The 18,462-nt window shown below is 34.9% G+C and overlaps 1 protein-coding gene across 5 annotated transcripts in view; it reads right to left on the bottom strand.

Annotated features, from left to right (window-relative positions):
* slc4a2b (solute carrier family 4 member 2b) overlaps window positions 1-18,462 on the bottom strand; it is a 48,836-nt gene that overhangs the window by 27,571 nt on the left and 2,803 nt on the right. The window contains exons 2-3 of one of the 5 annotated variants that reach the window (XM_039684728.2): window positions 11,884-11,942; window positions 2,480-2,662 (exon numbers count right to left, since the gene is read on the bottom strand). In XM_039684728.2, coding sequence (XP_039540662.2) covers window positions 2,480-2,539 — 60 coding nt within the window. In that variant the 5' untranslated portion in view covers window positions 2,540-2,662; window positions 11,884-11,942. Of the gene's footprint in view, window positions 1-2,479; window positions 2,663-10,959; window positions 10,981-11,883; window positions 12,033-18,462 lie in introns of those variants that run through there. The other 4 variants (XM_089125832.1, XM_039684729.2, XM_039684730.2 and 1 more) reach the window with 4 other exon arrangements.

The following is an 18,462-nucleotide window of genomic DNA, read 5'->3' as shown; positions in this document are numbered from 1 at the left end:
TAGTGATACTGAGCCATTAAAGACAGACCGCACAGATAATTACAGTGCTGATGTTTGTTTAGGAAGTCTGCCTGGATCTTAAATGCAAAGAATAAAAGAACATGAGAGATCTTTCTCTTGTAAAAGATGAGCACAAAAACTAAGTGAATGAATGAGGCCACTACAGATGGAAATCTAGGAAAAAATATTAACAAATGTGTACTATGGTTATACCATTAAATACCAATACATTTCTCAATATTTATTGGCATCTGTTTATAAAGTATTAGCTTCCTTTAACCTTACTACAGTCCTAAAATGTTCATACTTTAGTATTGTGCAAATAAAATGCTTAGTTTACCGTTTAAATTGTTACATCTCAGCATGTGTATATATCAATTGCTATAAGTATTTGTATTATTAACCTATATCATATGCAAATCTCTCATCAGCCATTTAAAAAAAAAAGCAAGAATCATGTAAATCCCATGGTAATTATTCAATATGTTGCATGAAAAAAATGTGTGTATGAATATATATATATATATATATATATATATATATATTTTAAATGGCTGATGAGAGATTTGCATATGATATAGGTTAATAATACAAATACTTATAGCAATATATATATATATAGCTCTTTTCCAAAACGCTATAAATCCATTTCAATAGTTTTCAGGAAAACTACATTTTTTACCTAGACCCACACATTTTGTGAATATTCAAATTATCCTGTTTAAATGTTTTATTGGTTCAGTCTGAACATTTTGAACAATAATTATTAAATCAAACAACAATATTGTTAATGATAATTTAAAAGTTAATTTTATTTTTTTCCAAAACGCTATAAATCCATCTATTTTTTGTATCATTATTAGTAAAGTCATTTTTAGTAAAGAGTCAAACCTCAAACAAATAGTACCAATTTCAACATATGCATGAAAAAAACGAATTATTAAAAATGATCAATATGATAACGATATTAAAAAAAGGGATGGGCACCCCTCCAGCACATGCACACACACACACACACAGGCTACATAACATGTGAGCAAAGCGGAGCAGCATGACGCTTAAATATAAGTAAAAAAATAAATAAATAAATAAATAAACATTTCACATTTGTTTTTAATAATATTACATTACTTATTTTTATTATTTCATCTATGTTGAGTAGGCTATGAAAAGGGAACCGCATGAGATGAGTAAGATAGGATCAAAATTCAAAAGCTGCCCAATATCGGAAAATATTTGGAGTGCGTCTGCGTCAGACATGATTTTGACCACTTATTAAGTTTTGTTTTGTATAAAGCTTGTAAATTTCGTTTCATATAAATTGTATATTCATTTTAATAAATGTTTAATCGACAAATTGACTGGATTAATACATTAGAAGTAAATATCAGACAATATAATCAGGACACAGAGGCGCGCAGGTGAACCGGAGCGCGTCTCATAATATGAACCGAAACACCGCGACGCTTGCCTCACACAGGCCTGAGAACTAAGCTACAGAAAGCTTTAAATGTCTACTTTTAAACAAAACAATTAAAAACTAAAATAAATTGGCAACTATCTGCGTATGTAGGCTAATTCGAAGTATGCGTTTCTCTATGCGCGTTCACTGCGAAGATGGCGAGTAAGCATCATCAACTTTATCTTTGTTGCTGACACTGACAGAAAACACTAGTTTATTAATAAACAATTCAAATGTTTCATGCATAATCATTACTTTTGCCGGTTCTTTGTGGCAAGCTTTATGCATACGTTGAGATGCGGAATATGCAATTAAAAACGCTCATATGGTTTCTCTCCCATTTAATTAAATCAATATATGTGATTACTGATAATACAAATGGCTTAAATGATCTACTACTAGTCGACTAGAAAACTAGGACTCATTTTGAGGAATAAATGAACATAATAAACCTCTGTTCAGAGTGCCGCCGTGCTGGATTGTGTAGAGCGCTCATTGAATTTGAGGATTTATCGTGTTTAGGCTAAAAACAGGGCTGGCGCTTATCGCGGCTTGGAAAGAAACTGTATCTTGCAGTACATTTTAAACAAGGAAATATAGCGATTCGGCATGAAACGTTGATGGAGCAGTGAAAGGGTTCTGTCCACAGCAGAATGACACGACAAACTCATTTTTTTTAAAAATGGCGTTTAACGCGTTTTGGAAAAGAGCTCTTCATATATACACACACATACATGCACTGTTTATACATGCTTTCATAAATTACCAGTCAAAAGTTTCCACAGGCATATTAAGCTTTGCCAGGTTTCAAAGTCAAACATTAAAATGCATTATGTTTTAACTAAAAACAACTTGCACTGACAAGTCACTGTCATTGTTTTGTCTCAAGATGCACACCAGTGATGTTTTATTCTAATTTATGTTTACAAAAGCTACTTAAATGTCCTTATTTAACTATAGCATAATCCCGGCTTAATCTAAGCCCTGTCTGTGGAACCAATGAAGCACTTGACTTACGTTGTGAAGGACTGACGCCACAGCTTTGGTGAGTTCATCTGAAGTCACGGGGTCACTCATGGCCGACGTCAGGAGACAGGGGTGAAGCAGCACAGGAGACGCTGGACAACACTTAGATCTGCAGAGGCTTTAGCCTTTCTCTTTCTCACTGAGACTCAAGCAGGAGTTTATAGGCAGCATAACCTGTGAACAGTTTGAAAAGTTATCATATTTATGATCTAACAATGGTCAAACTGATACAGTGCTTAAAAAAATAGTATACTTCTACATTTATGGCATAACATAACAGTCCCCTTCATATCCAAGGATTGATAACAACCAGATTAAAAAGCCGCTACTGTAAGGACACGCAGATAAGAGACTCGCTTGAAATAAAGAACCATAAAATATTGATTGATTGATTGATACAGTTGAACAAATCTCTATCTACAATTACATTCCTTTAACTGAACACCACACAAAGATTACAACAGCTTGACTTAAGGACCACTTCAGGCTGAAATCAAAACAAAAAAAAAAATGTCACACTTTACAATAAAGTTCGAATTTTCATATATTGTTTTTTTTCAATCTAATTTTTTTATATTGTTTCTCTACATGTTCTTGTTCTACCTCACATGTTTTTACTATTTGTTAAATATTGCTTTTTTAAAGTTAAATAAAAGTTACTTCTATTAAATTGAGACCTGTAACGTTTGTTAACATTCAACTCAAATTTACTATTTGTAGAGCGCTTTTCACAATACATATTGTTTCAAAGCAGCTTTACAGAAAATGCATTTCAGAAATGTACATGGAAAAAAAAAAAAAAACATTATATGATTTTTATGATGTAAACTGAGGGAGCAAAATGTATCGGCTCCAAATATCGGCTCGAGAAAATCGGCAGCCCGTATCGGTCATCGGCTAAGGCTGATGAAAAAAACCGTATCGTATCGGCACTAAAAAAAATCCATATCGGTCGATCCCTACTAAAAATAATTCGATTACTTTCCCAACTGTTTAGGTTTACTCAAGACATAAGCAACTTTGGGCAAATACACACAAAAATATGTAATATAATTTTCACTTAATTTTAGTATTCGCTTTTAATTTTAGTATTGAGCACAGTATATTATGACGGTCATGTTGCATGATTTGGATGTTGTTACGTAGGAAGGGTGACAGCGCGCCACTTTAAAGGAAAGGAAGAGTGTTTTCATAATCGTTAGAAGCTAAAATCAAAAATAAAATTTTAAAATCTCATTTAAAGTCAATAAATCATCTTTGAGAGCTAGGGGACCTCCTGGTGGTTCAGGGACCCTACACACCTTATGTACTTTGCATATGGGGAGGACCGGCACTGGTAGTTCACATGAACAACACTGCAAAGCAGCATTTATTAATCTTAATTTCAACATTTACTAATATATTTTTGACATTTGAAGTTATCTAGAACACATTATCTATTAACATACAGTAACAGCAACTAATGCACAATAGTCTACTATAATTAACAAAAAATGTATTTCGCTTTGTGTACAAAAAAAATAAAAATACTCTAATTTAAAACTTCCATTTAATCATCGATTTTCAATAGAAAGATTTTTAAAAGCATTATTTTTAATTGCTAACGTGGACACGTTAATTAGTCCTGTCTGGAAGCATCCTTTGTTTTGATGCAGAAGACAATTGTTCAATTGAGTTGAGGTTTGACCTCTAACTGGAACTTCAAGGACGTCCACACTGTTTTTCAAGTCTTGCCTTTGTTGATTCACTTACGTTTCATTACCTCCTTTCACTGAAAGCAATAATTGTGTTTTAATCCATGCTCTCTGGCAAAAGGAGGTTTTGTGGCAAAACTTCTTGATATGTGGAGCAGTTTAACCTTTATCTGTCCTGATTCAGTTCCTGTTAAGAGCATGATGCTGAAGTTGTGGTCTTGCATCAAGCATGTAAAAGTTCAGCAGCAATCTTATGAGACCATAAGAAATGCTTCCACATGGTTTTAAAAGACAATGTATATTCCAACAAAAAATTACACATTTTTATCACGAGAAAATGTAAACATTTCAGAAGCATAATCAGAAAGTAATCAGAGAATAAGGCAACGCAACCTTGTTTAAAGAGACACATGACCTAAAACTATGGTAAAGTTAATGCAGTTGGCAATAGTCACATTTGTGTTAAATTGTGTTACTCAATAATAGCAGTTACTCAAGCTTTAAACACCGATTTCAATGCACCCTTGTATATAAAAAAAATTATTCTTGCATATAAACATGTTCTCTGCATTATCTTATATTCTTCTTGCAACACAGTTCTAAGAACCTTGACTGTAACATCTTTAAGAGTCATCTAAATATAGAGCGCACTATATTGTAATGTTGCAATCAATGTCTCGTAATATGCTAAATTTAGATATAGGCTGTTCCTCAGTACAGTTACATCAACTTTGTTGGAAGGTCAACATTTCCAGCAAAGCTTTTCCGGACCAGTCGAATTCATATAAACTGCATGATTCAGCTGCTCTGTGACTGGCACATTACTCAAAATTGTGATACAAACTGAGCAAAGTTATGAAACCTCCCCCAGGTTTCACAGACAAGGCTTTAGATAGTCTCAGATTAAAATGCATATTTGAGTTATTTTAACTGAAAGTTACATCCACTGACATATCATAAAATATGTCAGTGCCATTGTTTTGTCTCAAGATGCACACCAGTAATGTTATTTTTTCTAAGTTACTTAAGGGCCCTAATTGAACTAAGGCTTAATCTACTGTAAGCCCTGTCTGTGAAACCGGACCTTTAATATTTATATTTTACAAAGAAAACTGATTTACTGAAAAAAAAGATTGTCCTTTAATTCATAAGGTCACAGCACTGTTATATATATATATATGATAAGTTATGACATGTTTTTACATTGCTTTAACTAAAAAAAAATAAGCCGAATCTGGTATAAAAAAAGTTGAAAATTGCTTAACTTATTTTGATAAGTCAGATTAATGTAATTTAAGTTAAAATGACTTAAACATCCAAGTTGATTGTACTTAAAATGTAGCTACTTTTTTACAAAAAGTGTTGTTTAAAAACAAAGTGCCTATTTTCAAGTAGCTAGAAGTGAAAAATCTGTATGCTAAACCAGCGCCGGCCCGAGCCTTTTGGGGGCCCTAAGCAGAATTTGATTTGGGGGCCCCTCCCACGACGCGGAGTCACCTGTGTTTGACGATTATTGACATAAATGTCACGCAAAAATGATACATTATAAATGAATACACTGAGGTTATGTATTAATAAAAAAATAGATGCCTACTTAAATAAAAAAGTTTGAAAACAGTCTTAAAACTGTCTCAAAACATATACAATAAATTATTTGCTAAAATTATGACAAAACTGAGAAATTAGAAACGTAAGAGCAATGATACTTTGGCCTATCCTCCTGGGACCCAGGAATAGACTTTTGTCCACTGTAGTGGACATTATATTTTAGTGTATTTTTCTGACACCATGCATGTCACATTTTTTTTTCTGGATGTCCTGTAAAGAGCACATTCAGGGCAATACAGAGATACCAAATGTTTGGAGGTTTCACCATGAAAACAACTTCTCCTTGGTCTTTAAAAATGTCTAACATTAATTTAGTGATCAAATGTAGCACTCTTATTGAAATATGGTAATATATTGTAATTATAATTTAAATCTAATTACTTTTCAAATTGTATTTCATCAACCAACATCTCATGAAAATGTTATGGGGTTTCAAATGAAAAAAATGACTTTCCGTGCAGGGCATTGATTTCATTCATGTCCACTGTAGAGAACATCAGGACATAAATCATGTTTATCAGGCATTCTGGGAGACATAACAAGTGAATATGTAAATAAATTATACGTCAATATTCTTATGACATATTAGATATTATTATTAAAATGTTGCTTATTATTACGCCAATGCTTACACTTCTTTCCTCATTAAATGTTGCTCCAAGAACACATTAATGTGCAAATTAGATACAGTGTATAGATACTTTGCATTGAATGGGAATATTAATTTATGCCAATTTTACCCATATATTGCATAAAGTAAATTGGTGTATCAATTAATTACATTATATCTTTCATAACATAGTTGATAATCATCTTTATACAAATTTTAGTTAAAAAAAATCCTGAAACCCCAAAATGTATTGGTGATTGGAAAAAAAATCCCATTGTTTTTGCCTACACATTGTATGTCATTTAATTTTAACAACTGAGTCCTGGTGTCCACTACAGAGGACAAAGTATTACATATGAATAAAATATAATTTTTCAAAAAGGTTTTTTTTTTTTTTTACCATTTGTTTATTATGCTCTAAACAATGTGATGACATGAAAAAAAAAACTAAATTAAAAAAAAAAACTTTCTGGGTCTCAGCTATTGTTGAAAACTAAAAATATTACTAGCCTATTTCTCAACTGTCTCAATACAGAGTAACTATCCTCAAAATCTTTATTATTGTTATTATTATTATTGTAACAGACTTTGTACATGACATAATCAACACAGTCTGTTACTATAATACCGGTTATGATGTTCTGGCGCTCGTTGTATGTGTGTATGCAATGTATTTTTCCCCTCGGGGCTTGCCGTAGATGGGTCGTGCGCACTTGCTAGGCTACTGGAGTGTCGCGGGTGTTTGGTAGGGTGACCACCTGCTAATAAGCCCAAGGGGGGACAAGGGGTATGTTTCTGAGGGACAATGTGGGACACTGCTTGGCGCGGCGGTGCCCCCATCCCACGGGCAGACTGATAGTGGTTTACCCCTATCTAGAATTGTTACTATTGCCTTACTGTTTGTACATGAATAATTGTTAAAAAAAAAAGCACATACCTTAGCACATACATTAATAATGTCCTATTCCCTAAACATGTGTAATTGCTGATATATGCTCATGAATAGGCCAACCAATGTGTATTTTTTTTTCTAAATAAAATGAATATTTGAACATTCAATGAATTGACAGATGCACTTCCACTTACGATTTACTTTAGCTATTTAATTTTATTTATTTTTCATTACAATTAATTCACTTTAAATAAATAAAAATATAAAATTATAGGATTAACAGGAATTATAGTTCCTCAACACCACAGGAACAGTTTTAAAAAAAGTCGAAAAAAAGTCTAAACTCACAACTCCAGAGGTTCACGGAACGACAAGGTGTGCTGTCATGACAACAATGAAAAAGTTGACATCAACCTAGTCAGCAGGTCACGTGGGAGTGGCAACCAGTCTTGGGGAAGTTCTCACTTTCTGAACTAGTTCAAAGTTTAGTTCACACATTTTAAAATGAACTAGTTCAGTTCAAAGTTTGCACAGAAATGTAAGATTTTTCCCATCTTCACCGACCTCGTTAAAATCCGTTTAAATTATCATATGACGCCTTTGTCGACGGCGGCCGCGCGGTGCGACACTGGTGGCTTGTGTTGCCAGATTGGGTGTTTTTTTTTCGCTACATATTAAACCCTGTTTACGTTAAGTTTTAGCCGGGCTTTCGCCTGGAAGGCTCTATAGAAATCTGGCACCCACAATATGAACGAGTTCATGAACGTGAACGAGTTCAGGCACAACGTTTGGCTGCCTGGGTCTCGAGGATATAGACTGACCGACTTTTTTTTTTTTTTGAGCAAGCATTGATTATGCGTGACACGGTCTCAATTTGCGGGACGCATGAATTGGGCTTCAAACGCTGTGCGTGCACGCGCTACGCGGGACGGGTGGTCACCCTAGTGTTTGGAGATCTGATGTGTGGTATAATAAAGTGGAGAAGAGTTCAAACTGCTATGTTTATTATTTATTCAAACTGCTACCCTTACACCTTGAAGGATAAGTTCTCCTGCGGGCTATTTTCTCCAACTTAAACCGATACCGTGACTAGGCGCAGTTGCGCACGAATTGTCTATGCACGCGCGAGGTGTCTAGAAGATTATGCGTATGACTTAAACGCTGGCAGACAGAGCAGCAGTTGTAACTTGTAGGCAGGTATATTGACCATTAAATCAGAATTTTGTTGTCTTGAACTATTCATTCAGTCATATTCATTCATTCATTGATTTATGTCACTTGTTTAAGTCATCTAAAAAAATAAAAATAAAAAATAACCTCGATTAGGGGGCCCCCTGGTGGCCAGGGGGCCCCAAGCAGCCGCTTAGTTCGCTTATGCCTCGGGCCGGCCCTGTGCTAAACCAGCAATGTAAACTGGTTTATAATAGTGTGAAAAACTGTAACAATAATAGTGACAAAAATGTCACAAATTATGCAAGCCTGCAAGTGTCTCTAAGTATCCTAATAGCAAACAGCCTAATGATCACTTAAGCACATTTGAGATCAGAAACTTAAAAAGGTAAAAACGATATAAATTCTGTTCATTTTCTCACACAAACCGTTCGTTTCGTGTCTTAAGCCATCAATGTGTACTTACATTAACAAGTCATTCAATCATGTTTAATCTGGACTTCTGTGTGCATAATCTTTGAGGTGGTGACCATAGACCTCCATTATATGACTGACAGACAAGAACGGTTTGACCTAAAAATATCAAAATTGAAACTACTGCGGAAACAAAGACACCTACATCTTGGATGCCCTTGAGGTAAGCTGAAGCATATCAAAAATTAATTTTAAAGTGAACTATCCCTTTAAAGTCATCCCACTAACTTCAACTAGAATCCCTGTATGGTTATAATTAAACAGAGACCTTAATCATCCATCATTCCCAGTTTGGGAAATCCTTTTGCTTTAGTGAAAGTCTTACTGGATTATTTTCAAGAATGTCCATAAAATATAATTTCAGACAAAGCAAAGACGGCCAATAAAGATGCCATTCTGCAAATAGACTTTCAATCACAATGTAGAAACCTCACTGAATAAATATAAAATGCTCAATGACTGAGTAGTTCAGCAAATATAGAATTTCTAGTTTACTAGCGACCAACGGCTCGTCCACATGAAAGACATGTTTGTGATTTGAATTTAAACCTCATACAGAAAAATGTTGAAAAATTGGTTTGGATCAAGAATTATATGGTGCAGCCTTAAAGATCTTGGCTGGTCACTGAAAGGTTGCAGGGTTAAAGCTTTGACCCATGTTTGAGATCAAAACTAAAGCTCAAATTGTTCCAAACAAGTCCCTGTAACAGGGTCAAAACACATCTGAGAAAAATATTGGATAAATCAAGCCTATAACTAATTTCCAAAATTGTAAAAGTTGAACACAACAATAAAACAAACAAAAGAATATGTGAATAAGATGCACTTATAAAAGAAGTCTATGGGACTGTTTTATGGATGTTTAAAGTTGTTTTTACCAAAGTACAAGCATAAATGATTACCAATAAGTCACAAGTTCATATTAATAGCCAATCAGATGTTTCTAATTTTTAAATCTTTTTCATTTATTAATTTACAAGGCATGTTCAAAACTACATTACAAGGCATATTTTTAGGGGATGTATAATAAAGACGTTTTGTTGCATTCAAAAACGGCTAAACGGAACGCAGCGAATTGGAAAAAATGTTTTTAAAAGTTGAACAATTTATTAGCGTGACGCAGCAGATTCTGGCACGGTGCAAATTTTATTTAGCCAAAGACGTTCATCTGAATATCTGAATGTAAACAATAACACGATTCTGGATAAATTGAGGATCATGATTTTTTCAGATCAGAGATCACGATACTGAACAGACAAACTAAACAAAAACACAGAATTTACTAGCAGTTCTGACAAAATTTTAATTGCTGCAGTCTGTTTAAAATGTTAAATTAACTGGAATAATAATAAAAAAAAATCAGATTGAATGAGTAATTCAATGGCTTTCATAAATGTATTTTTCGCTAAACCATTTTTAACAGTCACTTGTCGCCACCTACTGGTGTAACAATGAAATTGATACAATGGGCTCTATGCGCGGCGGTATTTCCGGTGAAGGTGTAAGGATGCTCGATAACTTACGCCGATCGTAGAGTCCAATGCAATACAGAGAATTTATATTGAATTTTATACTCTATGGTTATACTAAAGAAACGTTAGTCACAAAAACAGATAAAACAGACACAAACAGGTGTGTTTATGCTTCTTTTTAAAATTATATTAAATAAACATAACTATATATAAAATTACATCTAAACGTATATACGTTTCGTTTCAAAGATGGGAGGACAGTAAATTTTGAAGACTCTGCCATAATCCCCTTTTCCTTGGTTTTCCTCCGCTTTAATCTCCACAACCGGAAATGGACGAGCATCCTTGCGTCAAATGCGGAATTTATTTGAAGGGTCAAGTTACTTTCGAAAGGTGATTTGCTCAATTTTGAACACTTACATAGACATCAGTGTTTATTATATTCAAACTATAAACTTATCTCAGTACTTGATTATAATTGGAATATTTGTAAGACGGAAATAAATTATACAATGTGGAAAAAAAAACTTGTGAAGCTGCTTCATACCCACCGGTATACATGACAAACTGCCCTCTCTGGATCAACGGCAGCGCCAACACAGATATGAATGGTCCGTTGTGATTTTGTCCAAGGTTTAATAGACATGACCAAATCGTTGTCATTTAGGAATGTGATTGCGATCTTTTAACGATTAATCACGCAGCTCTGATAACAACTGTTCAACTATTGGACGACTAGTCCATTGCGACCCAACACGATGAATTACAATTAGTATTTTACACAAGCAACTTGATAATACAGATAGAGCAACTGTATCATATACCAATTAAGTACTATCATCGACAAAACCAGACTTTTGGAGAACAAAAATAAAAGCTCTTTTTCATTTTGTATAACGAAACGTATTAAACACACTATGGCGCTGAACGCTAGAGATGATCATTGCTGTCATGTTTAATGACTTTATCAAACTCACAAGACACGCCACACAGCCTCTGGGCTGCAAGCACACAGATCATTAACCAATTAGATTCAAAAGTTACTTAAGTGGAAAAATAAAAGTACACACTATATGATGACAAGGCAATATCAGCAAAACTGGACTTTTCACTGTTGACTTTGCAATGTCTTGTGATCCGTGGTGATATGCTGACTTTTGAATTTCACTTCTAGGTGCAAAGTAATAAATTAATCATATAAACAGTTAATTTGGAAAAGTTTTATTAATAATAAACAAATAGTATATGTACTTACCATTTAAAAAGTAATTCGATTTGAAGGTAAACTAGCATTTACCAAACCACATCGATTTTTAGATATTCTTAGAAAACATATGCAAAAACATCTAAAACAAAAGTCTGTTTGATCAATTCAAATTATAGAATTATCACCAACTGTTAAAATAACTACACAAAAACAGCCAGTGCTGACTTTAAAGAAGCATGATGCAAACCCACTGAAAGTCTTAACATACCTCAAAGTGCTTACTGCAGAGAAGCCGCCGCTGACATCTTAGTGTAAAGCCAACAACTGCTGTGTACAGAGAGAGAGAGAGAGAGAGAGCTGAGTGAACTTATAAAGCACGCAGCGTTGCCTTCACACACTCAAACTCTAGTACTGATGGGTCAAACGTTTCCTCTGCTGGATTAGGTTTCCACCCCTAAACCTCTGACAGCCGGCCATGTGACCACTGCTCAACAGTGAGTCAACTGTGACACACACACACCCATATCCTCACATATACAGCACACTCACACACCTCATACCTATCTGTGTTTTAAATGATTAATACAGACGTTTCAACAATAAATCTCTCATGTAAGGAAATGTTCAAGGACACTTGTTAGACACCACTCTATCTTTTCATCGCCTTAGGAAATAAACAACACTATAATATGACAAAAAAAATATTTAGTATTTACCAATGGTTGGTTTCACCAAAAGATGTTGTTTAATCAGAAAAGTGCCTTTATTTGATATTCATGAATAAAATTGAATAGAGATGTTGAATCGAATCTTATCCTGTTATCCGTCACACCCCCTTTTTTTCAAGAATGCTTTGGAATATAGACATTGGTCTTGTTTTAAAGAAGACATTTGGCAGATTATTGTAGATTTTTGTGAAATAAATTAAGAAAGTGAAACAGATAAAATTATTGAAGTTTATGGAAATGTACAATGTAAAAATATTAATTACTCATATTTTACATAAAATCTATATATTTTCAAAACCTGGGCTACTCTAAAACATAAATCTTATTATTTTTTTTCTTTATATTTCAAACTTTTCAGACCTTTTTTTCCCAAAATAATTGAATGGATGCTATCTTTTGAACTTTTGGCATGAAAATAATCTGAGGTATCTACCATTTTTTCATGATTTTTCATATTCACTGCTATTTTAAAATAAACTGAACAAGCCTTATGAGTAGGGCTGAACGATTAATTGCATTTGCGATAAAATCGCGATATGATGAAACGCGATTTTGTAATCGCAAGAGCTGCGATTACACTGGTCACGTGACACGCGAGAGAAAAGCAGTCTGCAAGATAAAGTATCAACTTGCCACGCAACGCGGTCTGGCGTTCAGAAAAGAACAGTTTATTTTTAATGTATGTGATATTGTGTTATTTATTCTCTCCTCTCCTCAACAATCTTGGATTCAGAGAATTTCAGAATCGAGTATGAGCTTAGTTTTTAAACACAGATGCGTGATGACGCTGCGCGTGCTTTAGAAACGAACCGTGTTCTGAATCTGCTTGCTTCTATTTTCTCGCGCTCCCTCGCTCCTCGCTCTCTCTCTTCCTCACTCACACACACGACACCGCTCGAACCTTCCAAAAACATAGTAACGTTATTTCATAAAGTTCGGGATTGAGCCGAATTACAAGGACATTCGCGGGCTTCATTGAACAGGTTTTGCCGCTTTGCTTGATGTTATAACGTTGCTCTTGCAGTGCGCGTTCTCTCCCGCGGGAATTTTCTTTACAAATGCTTCACAGAGGCATTATTTATGTCTTTTGGAATGCAGTTGGCTTGTATATTAAAACCATGAAAATCACAGTGAAGGGTGCTTTCATTTTAAAATACTAACGCGTGCTTTGTGAAGAGCGCTCGTGCATGCGGCCGTGAGCGACTCATTGGTAAATGTACTTGCATGTCAAAATGCTTTTATGACGCGAAATTAATGTAAACACGGTCAGTTCTTAAACCCACAGGACAAACCACATTTACAATTTCAAAAGAGATATGTGCATTAGTGTGAATGCAGCTTATCGTATCTAAACTGAGGGAATCACTCTAGCTCTTGAATGAAAAACATTCAGACAGCCTACTTTTAAATACTGAGACCACTCTTTGTTTATTGCTTGTAATGTTTTTTTTGTTTCTCTTTATTTACTAGCTTTTATATTTTGAAGCTATATTATTTTATATAGCCTATTTAAAATTTTTAACATGTAATTGGTTTAATTAAATGTTTTTTTTATAATTGTTTTTTAAATGTGTTTTTACACATGTAATTAAATACATATTTTAAGAGTTATTAAGATTAATTAATAAGAAAAAAAGTAGATCGGATCATGAGCTATCTAAGGATTCCTATCCCCACTGTACAATGATTTATTGCTTGTCTTTGTCGACTAATACAGAAGGTAAATAACTTTTTTTTAAAATCGCATATTAAATCGCAATCGCAATATTGGTAAAAAAAAATCGCAATTAGATTATTTTCCAAAATCGTTCAGCCCTACTTATGAGTGTGAAAATATTCTTGTTGCAAATTGATAAATTATGTAATTTATTTTAAAAATCAGTCACCAAATATGGAAACTAGAGATTGTAAGCTTTCAAATGATATATAGTTTGTCAATATTATTTAAGGTATTTAATAAGATATTACAGTTTTAAAAATATAGTGGCAAACGTCCCACCTGTGGGACGGTCACAGTCAAGGTTAACCTGAGTGACATTATTATTGATAAAGGCATTAAGGATTCTATTCTTAAGCATTCTATTCTATTCTATTCTATTCTATTCTATGTTTCTGATTTTTAACAAAATAATGACTAATGGTCATTACATAACAATTATATGCATTATGTTGTTTACATTATGATTCTGATTTATTCCACAGACTCAGGCCCCGTCCACACTACTGCGTTTTCGTTTAAAAACGGAGACCTTTTGCTACGTTTTTGCACCTCCCGTCCACACTAAAACGGGAAAAACGAAGACCTAAAACGGAGAAGTTTAGAAACGCTGCAGCTGCGTTTTGCGTTTTGATTCTCCGGAGGGCGATTTAGTGTGGACGAGACAAAACGGAGGAGTTTACAAACGATGACGCAGAGGCTCACGCTCGGCTCTATGATTGGGTGTCATCAGTCATGACGTATATTTCCCTGATTCGCCCAACCACTGTTTACACCGGCGCGCGCATGCCCAGTGTTGGTGAATGGTCACGTGATCCACATTTTCAGTCGTTTTAGTGTGGACGGGGATAAATTCTAATACGCAGGTAAAACGCTAGTGTGGACGGAGATCGTTTTCGTTTTAATTCTCCGTTTTTAAACGAAAACGCAGTAGTGTGGACGGGGCCTCAAAGCAACATCTATGGACAACCAGAACATTACAAATAAATATTGAGCCATTAAGTAACCACCTACGAATCAACCAAAACACCCTAAAATAAATGGACAAAAAGTGTCCCAGGCCCAGAAGCAGTTTTTGCATCTCCTTCAATTAATATATATCAGTGGATTCATGGGCACATGTGTACAAAACATTGAACTTGCTCTAAACCTTTTAAGTCAATAACTGAAGTTGCCAAATATGTCTGCAAGTATTTGTTTGAACCAATAGCCAAGTGTGTGTGTGTCTGAGTGTACCAGCATGAGTATGTGTCAGTGGGAGTCACATGGTCTTGATCAGCCCAAAGGCCACTGCTGAGAATTAAAACTTTAGTCTGCTTCAAAGCTTGGGTTTTCCTCAATCCTCAAAAAAGCATCAGGAATAGAAGAACTTGGATTACTAAGTGACCTTTATGGAAACTTTTATTCAAATCCAAAACGCCAATGTCTGTTGGCACATTTTTACAAGTTTGCACAAGACAGGACCATACAAAGATGGAAATTCCTCACTGATTCTGATGGATGTGACTCCTTCATAACTGAAATAGTCTGCTAACAAAGGGTTTCAAAACGGTCATTTAAATAGGTTTGTCATAAGAATGACAAACAGAAGGGTCTCCATTCACAACACGCTGTAACTCCCACGATATAGGGTGAGGCTAGACACTGAGGAATCTGTTAACATGTAATGGTCGACAGTCCATCTGACTAATCTCTACAGACAGTCAACGTTTGAAGTGGATCAAAAGTTAATCAAAGTTGTCCTAAGACCAGAACGGGTATTGTTCAAAATGTATAACTTTGATGAAGGGTTTTGATCCACTTCACAACTGTAGTATCACCATAGACATTTTACAGGGACTTTTAAAATAAAACTATTGAAGATACAACTAAAAACCTGGGGATGCGATGTGCCAATATTAAAATGTCTGATAGCCATTAACCATGCTAAGGCCATTAACCGATAAATGTGACATTTAAACTGATTCTCATGTTAATCTGTTATCTGATCAAATTGGCCAACTTCATGCTACTGACATGCTTTTAAAGCTACTGTTTTTGCCTTCAAAACACCTTAAAATGGACATGTCGAAATCAGGAAAACCACAATTTGCATTCCCCCAGTGAAGGATAACACTTCTGAAATCTCTGTGTAAACAATGAGTGACGTACGCACGTGAGAGATCACTTCCAGCGCGCTTGTGATGCGACTGTGATTACAAGAGGTAAAAACGATAATACTGTTCGTTTTCTCATACAAACTGCTCGTTTCGTGTCTTAGGCCATCAATGTGTACTTACGTTTACGAGTCATTAAATCATGTTTAATTTGGACTTCTCTGTGCATGCTCTTGGAGGTGGTGACCATAGACCTCCATTATATGACTGACAGACAAGAACGGTTTGACCTAAAAATATAGAAACTACAGTGGAAACAAAGACACCTACATCTTGGATGCCCTTGAGGTAAGCTAAAACATACCAAAAATTAATTTCAAAGTGAACTATCCCTTTAAGTCATTTTACAGCGAGATTTTGAATGAGGACCATTCGCCATAAATAAGGGCTCCCCCTCCCAATAAAAGCCAATTTAACCACTGTATACACACACATATATTATGTAAGCACTGACTTTTATGTTAAGTAAGTAGCGTAGCCATTAACTTTTGAACAAAAAACTAGGGATACACTGATATAAAAATTCCGGCTATGCTAAATATGTCATTTTAATTAAATAAAAATAAAAAATAATATAATTATTTAAAATATAATATAAAAATAATATTTAATATAATATAAATATAATATAAAAATAAAAAAAATATATAATTTAATTTAAAAAATAATATAAAAATAAAATAATAATTCATTTTAATTCAAATAAAATCAATCATTTTCAATCATTCAATGCATGCCTAATCTCAGACAGACCACTGAAAAACCAGCAGTGGCAATCTGATTGGACGGCTGTTAAAGTACTTTCCAGGATTTTATCGGTTTAGAAGTCCCCAGGCCGCTACAATTAGCACCTCTGAGCAATTACTAGCCACTGGGTGGATATGCCAAAGTTTGTGGTTACTGTGAAAAAAATACTGATGAATGGGACAATATAAAAAGAAAGCAAGTGTTATATGATATATTCAGGGCTTTAGTATTTAAATATGCTAATTCCATAACATGCATTGGATACATGATACATTTATGCACACCAACATGCAAGGTTCAAATAGATTGATTTGGGATGGACATCTATGATGCCAAAACAGTCATTTTATGTTTGGTCTTGACTTGTACGTCTGGGCTGCACGTAACGTTACATAATTTTTCGAACAACAATCTACCGTTGACGCATCAATCTTTAGTCGACACATTTAAAGCTCTGGTATAACAAGCAGCCAAGAAAAAGTAAGTAAAAACCTGCTGAAAACAGCACATCCTTCATGGTTTTCCTGTCACAACATTAACTTTTCATTGTCAGAAACTGCTCTAGTCATGATAAACAGGGAAGTGAGTTCAAGCAAATGCAGGAGAATGTCAAAACATTGGGAAATGAAGAGAAGCTATTGCCTAACCAGGCAGCGGCACGCAAAATGCAAGATCAAAATGCAGATGCCTCTCGAATCTAAATTGTACGAAGAGTGACGACAACATCCAAAACTCCAGATAACGGAAGAACATTACTGCGTTTCTCAATGGTGGTTATTAAACGATATATTAAAACAAATCAAGCGAGTTCACTCCTACAGTCCAATGCCAGTCACGGTTCGCAGTGCTCCGTAACCAGATTTCACAGCGACCTGGTACTTGGCTAGACTTGTCTTTGGCACAACAGTGTAAAGTTCTACATTGGGAATGTTTGAGAGACATCTCCATAGCCACAAACCGACAAACCGCTAACACTGGGAAAGTGGTTAAAAACGTAACAAACAAAGAGAATATGGAAGATGCATGCTGGGTTTCGCTTGAAGCCACTGTTTTGGCACAAACACTGTAAACTTTCAACAGATTTCACAGCGCGTGGCGGATCATGACCCAGCCATAATCAAAACCTTACAAACATCTGGGTTAGATGTAGTTAACGTTTCTTAAGCGGTTTCCTGAGGGTTCAGTTTTCAATTGCGTGGAACATGAGATTTGAATTGTGTCATTCCTCAAAATTAGTCTTATCATTAGTTTAAAGGCCCACCAAAGTGCAAACACGCAGCCTTATTCAATGTGTTGACGTAATTGCCACTGTAACAGGAAGATGGACATAGGAAGTGGGACATATCAAATCTAAATCGGTGAATTGGTTGATCCAGTTTTTTTTTAAATATTCATTTATCGGCCATTATAACTGCCGATACCGATATTTTGGAAAATGCCTAATATCGGCCGGCCGATATATCGGTCTGGCTCTAGTGGAAATCTTAAAAACGCTCCAC

Source organism: Pimephales promelas, chromosome 22, assembly GCF_988280905.1.
Source record: "Pimephales promelas chromosome 22, fPimPro1.hap1.1, whole genome shotgun sequence".
NCBI classification, from domain to species: domain Eukaryota; kingdom Metazoa; phylum Chordata; class Actinopteri; order Cypriniformes; family Leuciscidae; genus Pimephales; species Pimephales promelas.
Note: the sequence above shows the minus strand (reverse complement) of the source record. Positions and strands in the feature narration are given on the sequence as shown.